The sequence below is a fragment of the Centroberyx gerrardi genome, chromosome 23 (genome assembly GCF_048128805.1).
Source record: "Centroberyx gerrardi isolate f3 chromosome 23, fCenGer3.hap1.cur.20231027, whole genome shotgun sequence".
NCBI lineage: Eukaryota > Metazoa > Chordata > Actinopteri > Beryciformes > Berycidae > Centroberyx > Centroberyx gerrardi.
This window is the reverse complement of record NC_136019.1, coordinates 19,818,172-19,832,880: the sequence shown is the minus strand read 5'-3', so window position 1 is coordinate 19,832,880 and position 14,709 is coordinate 19,818,172. Positions and strand designations below refer to the sequence as shown.

General features: G+C 43.7%; 1 protein-coding gene across 1 annotated transcript in view; it reads right to left on the bottom strand.

Annotated features, from left to right (window-relative positions):
* The window catches only part of pde5ab (phosphodiesterase 5A, cGMP-specific, b), a 51,181-nt gene extending 45,716 nt beyond the window's left edge, over positions 1–5,465 (bottom strand). The window contains exons 1-5 of the mRNA XM_078291836.1: positions 5,376–5,465; positions 2,589–2,666; positions 2,323–2,513; positions 2,096–2,259; positions 546–719 (exon numbers count right to left, since the gene is read on the bottom strand). Of these exons, the coding sequence (XP_078147962.1) occupies positions 546–719; positions 2,096–2,259; positions 2,323–2,513; positions 2,589–2,666; positions 5,376–5,440 (672 nt within the window). The 5' untranslated portion in view covers positions 5,441–5,465. The remainder of the gene's footprint in view (positions 1–545; positions 720–2,095; positions 2,260–2,322; positions 2,514–2,588; positions 2,667–5,375) is intronic.
* Between the last annotated feature and the right edge of the window lie 9,244 nt (positions 5,466–14,709).

The window sequence follows — 14,709 nt, the reverse complement described above, 5'->3', positions numbered from 1 at the left end:
GAGCACTTTGACCTACTTGCCCTTCTTTGATCACCCCCACCCCCTCCCCTTCTCCTCCCCCCAGGTCTGTGCTCTGTCAGCAAAGAGCCATCAAATACAGCCCAGTGCAAACACCGCCTGTTTCAACACACACACACAACCACAACCACACACACACACACACACACACACGCACACACACACACAAATGCACACACACTCCACACCACTTCATTATGTTCATCATCAGGCTCCATGCTAACATCAGCAGTGTTACCTCTGGGAAGCAAAGACTTTATCTAGTTCTTATTCTAATGCGATATTTTGATCAGATTCCACATAAGTATGCATGAATATAATTATTATCAGTAGTAGCAGTAGTAGTAGTAGTATTGTTATTATTATCCTGGCATTCAATACAGTTTTAGTGTCCCATGATGGTCTAAATTCTGTGTCAAAGGCTTTTCCACCCTGACATGAATAAAATTCTGGAGAGAACGCTACATACTTGTATTTTTTTGATACTAAAACGAGACAAAACCAAGTGAAATTCTCCTCGCTCTCACCTCGTAAGCGTTTTTGATGTTGAGTGGCTGGCCCGTGGCGGCCACGTGTCCCACAATGCCCTTGTTCCACTCCAGGCGGATGCAGCTATTGGAGGATTCCTCCAGCGTGGATCCCTCGGCCACGTCAAACAGGCGGCTGACCAGGAACTTCCTGTTGGAGCTGTCCTCGCCCACCTGGGACCACACACATACACACACAGAGAAAGAGCAGGATGTAGGGTTCGTCACACATCTGAATTAGAACAGGAGGATTTGCTACATGGGCGACCTTCAATAAAACATTATATGTTAGTATGAAAAGCAAGATGAAGGGTGCGCTTGTTTAAGAGTACCCAGTATCCTCCTAGTCCTCCTAGGGAAGAACGTATTTCCGTAATCGAGTACATAAAAAAGGGAAAAAAAAGGAAAATAAACCGACCCCAAGAGAGAAGAGGAATGTACTGTAGTTCAATTTAGCCTACCATGGCTAATCTAGTTTAAACAGCCCATAACTTTACCCACTCTAAGAATTCATGCCTAATTTACATTGTGCAGCCCAATAACACAGTGATATCAATCGTGATTATCGACATGGCTTTCTTATGAGCTGAGGAAGAAAAAGTATCTTAAAGGAACAGTTCACCCCAAAATGTTAATTCTGTCAGTTGAATCATGTCATTTGAAACTCCACTGAAGTTTGTGCAACTATCAAACACACAGCGAGTTAGCTACTGCAGCTCCATCTCAGCTTTCTCCCTAAAATTGTAGTGAACAGGACCTGGTTGTTACATTTCCAAAAAGGCGTAAAATGACCATCCAATTTCTCTAAACTCAAAGCGTTTTGTAGCCAAACAATTACACTGCGAGTCCAAAAGGCCTAGATTTACATAGTTATGAGGCAATATTCTAGCCGGGGGAAACAGTAAGACTGTCCTTTGGAAGAAAATGTAAAACTGTGTTGTATACAATTCTTCAGTGTTCCTAAACATGAAATGCAAATGATGATATGTATGGCAGAACTTTTTTACAGATGACTCCCCATTCAAAGAGATAGGGATCTTGTCTTGTTAGTCGTGAACTTATTGCCTAGCGGGCGTTACTTTGCTAGTGTTTCTTCAACCTAGAATAATGCTACATAGAATAATGCTACATAATGGTAGCAATGGTAAATCTAGGCCTTTTGGACTCACAGTGCAATTGTTTGGCTACAGAATACTTGAATTATGCTGCAGGAGCTGTTTAGGGAACATTTATGGTCATTGTATGCCCTTTTTGGAACAGTAGGGTTAGGGTTAGACCTTTTAACTTCAGTGGTTAGAGAGAAAGCTAGCAAGCTAGCATGAAATTGTGGTACCTAACTCATTGTGTTTGATGGTCGTACAAACTTCAGTGGAGTTGAATGACATGTCCGGGTAAGAAGATAATGACAGAGTTTGCAGTTGGGGGAAAAGTTCAGGTATAGAGGAATATGCCTCACTTCCTATCCCCTTGGCTGAATTTGGCTCTTGTAGACCATGGCACTGTGGTAAAAACTTGTCAGAATTCCAACCCTTTTCACCCTCCATACCTACCAAGAACAGCGAGTAGCGGTCTGCGGCGATCAGCTCGTTGATGTGGAGGAAGATCTTGTGGCAGAGCGCCGTCACGTCCAGGTGGCTGGACACGTCCTTCACCAGCTCCAGCAGCCTGGCACAGCGGTCGCCCCCACCGGCACCGTCGGCCCCGCCGCAACCGCCTTCGTTACCAGCACCCCCACCTGAACCGCCCGAACCACCTCCGCCGCCAACGCCGACGCCACCCTCACCCATCACCAGGGCCCGGAGAGGGACCGGCTCGCGGTCGGCGTCGCTCAGAAACGTCAGCGAGCCCTCGGAGTCTTTGACCACGATGGGTCGGAGCGGGCGGTCAAACTCCGACGCTGAGATTTTGCGAGTCGGGGTGCCGGGGGCTGGGCTGGGGACCGGGGAAGGGCAGCGTCCGTCGTAGAGGCTTAAGGTGGGAGGGAGGATGGTGGAGGTGGGAGTGGCGGGGGGGCAGGGGTCTGTGGAGGACTGGTGGGCGCGCTGTGGTGGGGGGGTTTCTTTGGAGGCGGAGGGCTGGATGGTGTGGACGCGCTCAGCGAACCAGGCGTTCACCATCTCCCTGTCGACATAAAGAAGAGAATATATCAGGCTCCATGACCCACATGGTGTAAGGGTGTTAGCGAGGTTACAGATGAACTGTCAGTTGAATTGTCAGGCAAGATACAACAAAATTTCCTGAAATGAACATGACGAAACACAGATTACGGGTTGTGGACACAAATTATGTGAAGATTACGTTTGTCCACCACGATTTGGATTACGTGACAATAGCAAGAATTGGACATGCCATTTTCATGTGTTCGTCACATGAAAAGGTTAACCAACAGTTAAATTTAAAGTAAAACAGTTAGGGTTAAGGCTTTGGTCATGGTTAAATAAGAGAAACCTGCTGAAATTTGAAGACTCACAGTAGACAACGAATTCCCATGAGATGGGAATTGGACCTGGGTTGTCAGAGTTTCTACCCACCCATGCTCCGACCTCCACACCCTTACTTTCCACCACACTATTTCAATGTCAAACTACTGCCTGTTTCTAGTAATGTCTCCTCCACGTAATTTTTTCACAGTCTGGGAACTTATTTCTCTCACTTTTCATGCATGGAGCAGTTTGCATTTGAAGACATGGTGCTCATTTCACCAAATTTTGTGAGGGTACCAGGCTGCAAGATACGAAGAATCTTTATTGATCCCGGGAAACTGGGTCACCGCAGGAGCAAATAGCAACAGGACACAGCAAAGAAAATTGAGTATAAGTAAGACTAGAGCAAATGAGCAGCAATTAAACATAATGCAACTGACAATTTCATTTGTAGAACATGCTGAGGAGAAACGTATGAATGAAAAGTATTATGTAGGCTCAGTATGAGGCACCGAGCATGAGGAAAGAGAACTGAATGCTGAATGGTGCATTCCCCAGGCACAGCAGATATCTAAATGATCGACTGTTTTCGTTTTGTATGTGTGCTGTGTGTGTGTTTGTGTATGTGTGTGTGTGTGTGTGTGGAGCTTGCTCTGTCAAGTGTCTAATGTGGATATTTACTGGAACAAATATGCGCGTGGGTGTGTCAGAGATAGAAGGCGTATGTTTTGTGTGCGAATTGCAAATTGGATGCGATTATGGAGGAGCGCTCTAATCAGCCAACACATTGTCTAATCAACCCATATGCCACCAACACACACACACACACACACACACACACAAGTTTGAGTGTTTTCACGCCAGTCAGAAGGCTCTGTTCACCTGAACAGAGTAGAAGGCCAAAGCCTGTAAAAAGACTGTAAATGACTGTAAAAGGCACTGGCCATGAAATTAACCGAGTGTAGCTTGGGCCCGCAGCCAGGCAAATAAAACTTGGAGAGCGATGGCCGGAGCAGAATGGGAATGTTATCTCGCAAAGTATAAGAGACTGCAGTGTGTTGTGTGTGTGTGTGTGTGTGTGTGAGAGACCCGGTCAGGTTGAGTCCTAACTCCATCTCCCATTGAGCGCCTCCCCACAGAGTCGACCCTAATGTATCCAGGGGAGAGGTGCGGCTGAATCAATACCTCTCTAAGAAATGCCTCTCAACCAGAAACGGCTGATGAAGAATCGCTGATGTTGTGTGCAAACCTCTTGTGTGGAGCCAATCAACTTTTTTTTTGTATTTCGTCATGCACTCAAAACCAGCAGGAGAGGGAGAACCAGTCGAGAAAAATATGCCATCTAACGACTTCTGACAACGCGCCCTGCGAGCTTTTTATGGAAAATACTCTTAAGATAGAGATGGAAGCCGAGATAGATTCTGTTCGCCATTAAGGCCCGTGGAAGGAAAACTTTGTTAAGTTGCCGGGGTAGTTTAAGTGGATAAATGGGTCTGAGTGGGAGCCTACTTCACTGAAATAAACACACACCCAGAATGCCCTGAGGATACACTGCCAGGCTGATTAAATGCCCAGATATCCTTCCTTTTAAAATCAAAGCTGCCTAGAGAAACAGTGAAATAACACCAGCATTTCCAGCGTAAATGATCAGATATCGCAATAGGAAGTAATTTGCGATTAACCGTGTTCTCATGGGGTTTGGCCTTTATTCCATGCAGAGAGGATTAAGTGAAAATTTTCGGCCAAAAAGGAGAAAAAAAGGTCATTTAATTTGCAGCGCATGCAGGCGACTGCGCGGAAGAAAGGCTTGTGTAATTATCACCGAGGACCTATTCAAAAGGAGAATTAAACCCAATCATTGGCAGCAGTAAAAGTTAATGATTAAAGGGCCCCTGTATAACTCTTTACTGATTGGGAAGTGGATGGCGCGGGCGGGGGTGGGGGGGTGAAGGTGGCTGCAAAAGGCAGAGTAGAGAAAACACTGTGTAAAAGGCTGCAGGAGGCTGTTAGCAATGCAGGTAAACTACCTGCAAGTCGGGCAAGAAACACCCCCCATACCTCCACGCAATTGATGAGATTTTGCCCCATCTGAGAGGAGTTTTGGGTGTTAGCCTACTATATGACCTACTATAGGGAGGTAACATTGGAAAGTGAAAGGAATAATGAAATGAAAGCAGCCATCCTTATGCATTTTATACATTTCAATTCCCTCATTTGGACCAAAAAAACTGGGTTTTTACAAGGAGGCTTTGCAGAGAATCCCTGTGGCACGCACGCGCGCGCAACGACACGCGCGCGCACAGACACAACGCTGCAGATAAACAAAGTAAATCTGGTTTAACGAGCAGATTGAGTGCCACCACCGCCCCCCCTCCTCCTCCTTCCAATAGTTTTTTTTTTTTTTTACCTTGACGCCTTCCTGATAAAGTAGGAGTGGGTGAACTCCAAGTGGTCGTCCAGCCACGCTTCCATCCTCTCGCTTTCTGGGGAATAATAGCAGTCGTCCATGGCAGCGCGCGAGGCGACAAGAAGAAGAAGAGTCTCCCCCCACTTTGCCCCTAAGATTTGTCGTCTACATCTAAAAAAAAAAAAAGCGAAATTGGTAGGAACCAAAAAGAGAAAAAACGCTAGAAATCTCGAGAGAGGTGTTTTTTTTTAAAGAGCGCTTCTCGGGAGCCGGTCGGTGCGGCGCTCCGATCCGAAAGCGGTGACTGTGCGCTTCCTACATGGTGAAGCGCCTATTGGAGAGAGAGAGAGAGAGAGAGAGAGAGAGAGAGAGAGAGAGAGAGAGAGAGAGAGAGAGAGAGAGAGAGAGAGAGAGGAGGGGGCGATACTGCTGCGCTGAGTAGTCTCTCTCTCTCTCTCTCTCTCTCTCTCTCTCTCTCTCTCTTCTCTCTCTGTCTCTCTCCTAATCCTATAATACATTTTAGGGGAGCGCGGCAAATATCCCAGCAGCAAAACTATGAGTCGCGACAGGAATAGGCCTATTGTAGGAATATTACAGTGATACCATAAGAGACAAAAAAGGAATAAAAAAAAAACGTAAGTCCCTCGAGGAATATTATAGGAATATTATAGCGACAGCATAGGAAATACAAAAAAAAGTCCCAATAGGAGTATTGTAGTAATACCATAGGAAATTAAAATTAAGTTAAAAAAAATAGAAAATAAAATAAAATAAGTCCCTATAGGAATATTATAAGAAATACTGTAGTGATTCTCTCTCTCTCTCTCTCTCTCTCTCTCTCTCTCTCTCTCTCTCTCTCTCTCTCTCTCTCTCTCTATCTCTTATCTCTGTCTCTCTCTCCCTTCCCTAAGAAAAATAGCAGTAGTAATCCTGTCATAAATAATCCTACAATACATTTTAGAATGACACTATGCAAATATCATAGGAAAATAAAAAGTCCTTATAGGAACATTAGTGGAATACTACAGGCATACTATAGGAGATAAAAAAAATACCCTATCTAGGTCACCATAAACTCGCTATTGAGTATCACAGGCATGCTGTATTATAGGAATATTATAGGAATATTACAGTAATTGTTGGTAAGGGTCTCTCCCGCTCTCTCTTCCCTTCTCTCCCCTAAAGGAAATAACTATAGTAATGATAAAATACATTTTAGAAAGTATCACAGCAAAGGAATATTATAGGAATACCACAGGATTATCATAGGACATCAACATACCATGCAACCATAAACCAAAGTCATGATAAACACACTATAAGTCACTATAGGAGTATCACAGACAGACTGCGCGTCCCTATTGGAATATTATAGGATTTTTTCTTTGGCATCTCTCCACCTGCTGCTCTGAAAATCGCATTCGTCACTTCCGCGGAACTCGGGTTTGTTTACACCACAGTGAATATCTGTGATCTTCGGGGAATAAACCATAAAATAAGTTTTTCATTTATTCAAGGACACATCTGCAGTCATGAAATTCCCCAGAAAGCTGCAGCCTGCTCAGCTTTCTCACACTCCAATAAGCTGTAGACACAAACAAGGCGATTATTAACTGTGAGAATCAAAGAACAACTTACTTATACTTAGAGTATAGGGTTAGTTAGTTTGCTGATATATATGTCAGTGTGTGATATGATGCAGTTTGATTGATTACATATTTATTGTATAATTGATCAATACTGGCTGTCTATTGGAAGCCCTTAATTGATTCTAATAAGACATTTTGATCAGATTCCACACAAGTATACATGTTTTATTATTATGATCTAGGGTTTCAGTGGAGAGTTTTAGTGTCCCATGATGGTCTAAATGCTGTTTCAGCAAAAACACTGAATCCTTGTCATTTTTTAAATATCGGCATCTGTAAAAAGCAATAAAAAATAGCAATAATTAGCTTTTCAATCAGCATTTCAATAAAACAGCGAGGAGAGCTTATGCTTTTTTTTTTATTGATGAAGTCTAATGGCTTTCGGCCTCTGTGGGTTTTTTTGTGTCTGTCCCATGGTCTCCAGTGTTCACATTTCGCCTCCGATGCCGGTGGTGTTACCTTACCAGCAGATGGTCGCCGGGTGTCCCATGGGAGACCACCACCACGAGTACCCCCCCCACACACCCCCCCCTTTATGAATTATACTCTCAGAAAAGCATTCATTTCTGCTTTTTTCCACCATATAAGAGCCTATATTTGTCTAGATTTATGTCTAAACTCTATTCCACATAAACAAATAGGTGGATACACTGAGTTCAGGCATGGTTCTTCCGCCTCCACTGCATCCCTATACACACACACACACACACACACACACACACGCACACACACACACACGCACACACACACACACACACACACACACACACACACACACGCACACACACACACGCACAGTGCGATCCCTCAGGCTCTACCACTCCAGAAGTTCCTCTTAATGTGTTTGAGAGCTGAGCTGGTCACAACTTGTCCTTACCGCTCCACCTCTCTCTCTCTCTCTCTTTATAGCACCATACCTCCACCTCGCTCTGTCTCAACACTGACCACAACGAATCAAAAAATCTATAGTATAATAGTGGAATGATAATTTAAAACTATAGTAGGAACTAAGTAGAAGAATATAGAGAATTTGAATCGCGGCAGATGTCGTGCCCTGCAGGTGCTGCACGAAAAGACAGAACGCAGCATCTAAAATAACCACAAAAGAAAGTGTGCTCTCTCTCTCCCTCTCTCTCTGTCTCTCTCTCTCTCTCCCTCCCTCTCTCTCTCCACCCACCCACCCCCCTCTCCCCACTCCTCTCTGTCCGTCCCCGGTGGTCGGATCTGAGCTGACATAATTGAAAGGCTCTCTCTGACCGTGGAAGTCCCCCGAGGTAAACTAGCTGGTCAAGGTAGAGGAAGTCGGGGAAAGTGTGTGTGTGTGTGTGTGTGTGTGTGTGTGTGTGTGTGTGTGTGTGTGTGTGTGTGTTTTTGTGTGTGTGCGTAATTGGGTTAGATCAGGGATTTTGGGGGGTTTTGAAGGCCATGATCTTTTTGGGATTCAAAGTGCTGATATTTTGTGCCAATATTAAATATCTTTAAATTTGACCCTTTTAATGCTTAAAAACTTGCAAGTATTCAGTGTTTCCTCCAGAATTGTATTCTTGTCAGGGTGCAAAAGCCTCTGAAACAACATTTAGACCATCACGGGACACTAAAACTCTCCATTGAACCCCAGAATGACAGCAGATAAGGTTTTCCCATAGACAACAAGTGTAGTATTGATAAATTCTACAATAAATATGTAATTAATCAAATTGCATCATATCCATCATATCAGAGGTAGAAAACACTGACTGGACCAGATCGGATTTTTAACAAAAGGCCAGTATCGCCAAACCATATGCACATATATAAGTCTGCATGTGTGTGTGTGTGTGTTTCAGTGTGTAGCACATCCAGGAAAGGGTCAATGATGTCTGAAGCCGTCACTTCCACTTCAAACAACACGCAGTAATACTCTCTGCTAGATGAAACAGACAGGCCACTATTGTAAACCTGTCGCTCCCAACCGCTCTCAGATAACCGGCCAACGCTAAAAACTTTCCATACACACTCCCCCCCCCCCCCCCCCCCACACACACACACACACACACACACTCACACACACACACACACACACACACACACACACACACACACACACACTGCTGTCAGGTCGGGACAGGGCAACCATAGTGGGCGGTTAGTAGAGAGTAGGAGGGTTCGGTCTGCTGTGCACAGACATTATGTAAATGGTTGATATACTGTATCAAATGCAAATACATGTATAGGCACACACATACACACACACACACACAGATACACACATCAGGATATTGGCACATGCACATATACAGGTGCAACCACATTATGTAAATGCACAAAATACTGCATCAAGTGCAAATACATGCATGTACGCAAACACACACACACACCTCTGGAAAGTAGCACATGCATACACATACATACATGCACACACAAACACTAAGCACATACACACATGTACTGTACATATAGGTGTTCACACATTATGCAAATTTGCAAAATACCTTATCAAGTGCAAGTACATACATTTACACATACACACACACATACACACACACGCACACACACACACACACCACACACACCTATTATGCAAATGAAGCAAATACTGTATCAAATACAAATACATGCTTGTGCACACACACACACACACACATTCAAATATAGTCATGTACAGACACATACACACACCAGGAAAGAGTCACAAGCACACGCACACACAAGCGCACACACGCACACACACACACACACACACACACACCAAGGTGCTCAACCTGATGGCATATTTCTGCTCATTCTTAGCTCTCTGTCAGCGGACTTTGCCCTCAGGCTTTTCCGTCTGGAGCCGCTCAGTAAACAAGCCTGAGTCTGAAACACGCAGGGAGGAAACATAAAACTGGCCGAGCCGTCGCCCGTACCTGAACTACACTCTCCCAGGAGGATGAGCCAAACACATCCACACACAGCCTGACATCAGTGTTAGGGAAATCCTTGTGACTCTACTGATTTCCACGTTTTAAAACGTCAGTTGAAGGATTACATGGTTCCTCTATGGGTTGAGAGAATTCTACCATGATGAATAAAAAAATGCGTGGTGGTCGAGCTTCAAAAGAAAGTTGAGTCGTTTTAGAGATGCGGAAGTTTCCACTCGACAGCTGTATGTAACACGAGGGTAATCAAATGATACATGAACAATGTTTTGTGTAGATTGATGCATCAGTTAAAGGGAAAGAGTTTCAAGCATACTCGTCTGTTGAGAAAATGCCATTTTATGGTTCGTGTAAAATACAGACAACTGCAGCTCAAGGAGGCAGGAGGGGTTTTTGGTGTGTGTATGTGTGTATGGAAGGAGATAAGTTCAATCAATGTTGTTGCAATTCCTCTAGTTGTCTATAGAGGTCATAGGTTACTTAAAGAGTAACTGAACCCCAAACCCAAATCTGTAGTGAAGCCTGACACCTAATGGTGAAAAGTAGGGTACTGAACTGGTCATCTGCTATTGGCTGATCTTTAGTGCCAGGTGATGTCACCACCTGTTGTACTCTATAGAAGGTGACATCACCTGACGCTACAGATCAGCCAATAGCAGGTGGCCAGTTCAGTACCCTACTTTTCACATTTAGGTGTCAGGCTTCACCACAGATTTGGGTTTGAGGTTTAGTTACTTTTTAATACCTCTTTAAATATATCAAGTATTACGATTATTCAGAATCCGTTTTTCCTGTATGCGTCTTCACTGGGTTTGCATAACATCAAAGCAGCATTACAGAACACATCCTCTACTTGATCCCCTTTAATCTGATCAATGTCTAAGTCTCTGCATGTCTGTCTTGCTCTAGATGGCTTCAAGCTGCAGAGACAAAGACCTAAACCTCCCGACTATTCTGTTGCACAATGAAGCACAAGCCCGACGCCGTGGGGAGCATTACGCTTCAAAATATTCAGTTCAGGAGATAAAAGCCTTCTTTTCAGCATCACCTCGGATCCTGCGAGCGGGGCTGTTTGTGAGCAGAGCTATGTTTAATGGCTTCCCTCCATCTAGCAAATGTTTGAGGAAACACAGACGCGTCTCTGCTCAGTGTCAGTACAGAGCGCAGGGTCAACAGGAATAAATCTTGCAAGAGGAGAGAGAGAGAACGACAGAGGGAGCGATGCTTGGCGGTTCAGATGGAAGCCTGTTTTTCTGAGACATCACTGAAATACATAAAACGTCTTCGATGTCACAAGCAAAGTGACATAATCGCTGGACAAACTGACATAATCTGTCCATAAGTCATTCATTCTGCGGCGCAGCTACCGTTTTTGTCGTTTTCCCAAATTACAGACTTCAGCTGTAGTGAGTTATTGTCGCCGTATGCGAAAACAACAGTTTCTGGTTTGTTCGAAATGTTCACAGCGGCCTCGCCTCCACATCCCAACAGCGCTCTGTAGTACATGGGAGAGTTTGTATACAGAAGATGACTTCTGGGGGTCAGCGCTGAATGATGTTCCCAAATCCTAACAAAAATGCAATTTCCTGGGCGGCTGAAAGAAGAAAAGAGAGGGGGGAAAAAAATCCATTTGCACAGAAATATCAATCATTCTCCGTCTGTGTCTCTTCTTTGGCGGCTGTGGAGTTTTGACAACGTAGAGCTAAAATAGATTGAAGTCACAAAGAGCGACAGAGAAAAAGGGTGGCCCTCATTTCAAAAGTTAGAAAACAGAGTTGTTCTAGCTGCTGATTGATTGATTTACTGTAGAATTTATACATACTACACTGGTTGTCTATGGAAAGCCCTTAACCTAAACTGAAATGTATTCAACATTTTGATCAGATTTCAGTATGGATGAATGTTATTATTATTATCCTGTGTTCCAATGGAGAGTTTTAGTGTCCTATGATGGTCTAAATGCTGTTCCAGAGTCTTGTCCACCCTGACCAGAACAGAATTCTGGTGGAAATATTGAATACTTGTAAGTTTAAAAAATGTTGGCATGAAAATGGTCAAATTTAAAGACATGGAATATCTGGTAACAGCTACCGGCAGCTTCAATCCAAAAATGCCATTATCGGCCTTCAAACACTCATATCGGTCGAACTCTAGCATGTACACATGTACACATGCACGTGCATTTCTGCATGTACTGTACATGTTGCCGTACACATAAGCATATGGGCAAGAAAGAGTCCAACTTTTCTTAACTGGCAGCAAATAGAGCAAACTTTTAGCAGAGAAAGCTGTGAACTTTGCATTCGTTTGCCAGTCATCTGAGGTTTTGAGCGATGCCATAATTGCCTCTCCACCCCCACAGAGGATAAATGATGCAGGATGACAGGCACTGAAACATTATCATCCATTTGCATGGCCTTTTAGCTTCTTGATGAGCATTATGCAGATGAGCTCAGAGTAGAAGTAGTTTTTGATGAGAGGAATACACTGTTCCACCTGCACCTGTGCTAACATAGCGGCTCTCGCATCGCAAGATCGGCACGTGTCTCGGCAGTGGAATACATTATCCAAGATAAATCTACACCGGCACACAATTCCCCTGCTATCTATGGAGATGTCAAAAGTCAAGTGAGGAGTGAGCTGTAATTGCACGGGGAGTTGACACAGCTAAGCTATTATGAGACTCATCCAAGCCAATGGACGCCATTATCGTAATCGTCATTTGGCAGTACGACTCTTTTCAAACAGCCAGAGAAGCAAAGCAAAAGGCAAGGGCATGCAAGGAAAAACACACCGCGGTTTCAAGCACGTCGTTTGAGACATGGTACATTGCCAACGTTCTCTCTGGAAAATCAGAGAAGGCAGGTGATGAAAAAAAGTGAAAAAGAATACTATGTTCCAGCTGGAAGCCAAAGCTTCTGTCACCTTGAAAACATTAAATGGATATGATGTGAGATCCCAACTTGGGGAACATACAGCACTTTTCATTACTTTGATACCAGGTAAAAGGTTCAGTACGTTCCCTGAGTGAAACAGAGAGCAAACATTTTGGTCATCTCTAATGGAGCCTTGGAGAGGTCAGGAGAGCTGATGCAGCTGTATTTTTCTTGTCTGACCACCTCTTCCTTTTGTGCACTTGTACTCCACACATTTTTAAAAGCGTATACTGCCAAAAACCTCCTCAAAAATCCCCCACAAACAACCTCTCCAAAAGCCTCAACGAAATAACTCGTTATCTAGTATCTAGCAAAAGTATCTAGTGCACTTTTGTTGCTTTTGAGATAATGCTAAATTGGCTTGTACCATCCAGTTGATGAAATCCAAATTGCATCCAATCCAAGTTGAGGAAAGAGGTCATTTGCCAAAAAGTTTTCTATATTCCTTTGGGATTCCATGACTTTCATGTTCTTTAAGGGTATTATACAGTTTGAACCCCAAATGATACATATCTATGTGTTTGTCCCACAAATATGTGGAGCAATAATGCCCGCTTTCCTATCATTCGTCTCCCAGAGGACTTTGGCTTTTCTCTTCACGTCTGGGAATGCTTTCAGTTCTCCGTTCATCCATCTCGCATGAAAGACGCTTGTCCTGATCTCAATTACCATCCAGATTTATGGCAGTTTCCATAGTCATAATGGGGCCCATAACTCAGCAAAGATAGCCTTACAGTGGATGTTCCCATCTGGAAAGCATCTATCCGTTTGCAAGGTAATGCGTATAGATTTCCCCTCGTATTTTACTGCATTGTTTGTCAGCGACCTCGTCCTGAACTTTGTATTTTGTTAGGTCATCGCTAAGAGGAGCTGTCAGTCTGATTCCTGCCCCAATTTAGTAGGGAGCTACTTGATTGATCTAATCTAGCGTGGTTTATGTAGATGACATAGTGACATAAGGATGGAAAAAATGGCGGTGCTCATATTGGACATTGGTACCTTGTCACATTCACACACAAGTATGCATTGTAGCCACCTAGGTTGCGTTGTTGTGGGCGGGTCTTGAAACTTTTTGAAGCACTCTGCACAAATTTAATTGGCTGATGAAGTCCATTAGCGGATGACGTTTACCTGTGCTCCATCAAAAGTTCAACTAGTTTCGACTTTTTTGTCGGACTGGGTTGCGATATTTTTGAGCACTGCACTCCGTCAATCCATGCCATCTGTCAACGCATAGGTCTCATATATATCGTCCGATCATTTAAACCCCATCTAAGGGCCTTGTTGATGGAGGATGGAAAGAGGACCCATGCATCCCACGATTTATCTGGGCGGTTGTGGTTTTGGAAGTGAGGATGTGCTTCTGAAAGGTGGTGGCGCAACCCATATAAACACACAGATACACACACACACTAACCAACACACTTTTGCTCAAGATATAGTCTCAACAGTACCTCAACATTATGAATTAGTCAATTTGACCGAAGTTTACAGTGATAATCCGCAAAATTCTTGTTTTTCTTGATTTTGGCGACACCTTTGGTGATAAGCAGTCATTGCTTTGGTGTTGTGCACTCAATGTAGACTCTGGCCCTGCTTCTTATATTTCTTCTACTTTCTTATGTTTTTTCCAAACAAACCGCTGTTGTTGCAGCGTGGACGCAAAAACGCATTTTTCCCGGGTATTTAGAACAGCAAATGTGGAAGCTTTCATGAACTAGCTATAGGTTGAATCGCTGTTGTATGGTATCAACCGGCAATAGAGAGTAGCAACATTTATTTACTGTATATGAAAAAGTTGCAGACTATTACTTTAAAAGCGAGAAGTCTTTCCTTTGTACTTTCTCTTTTC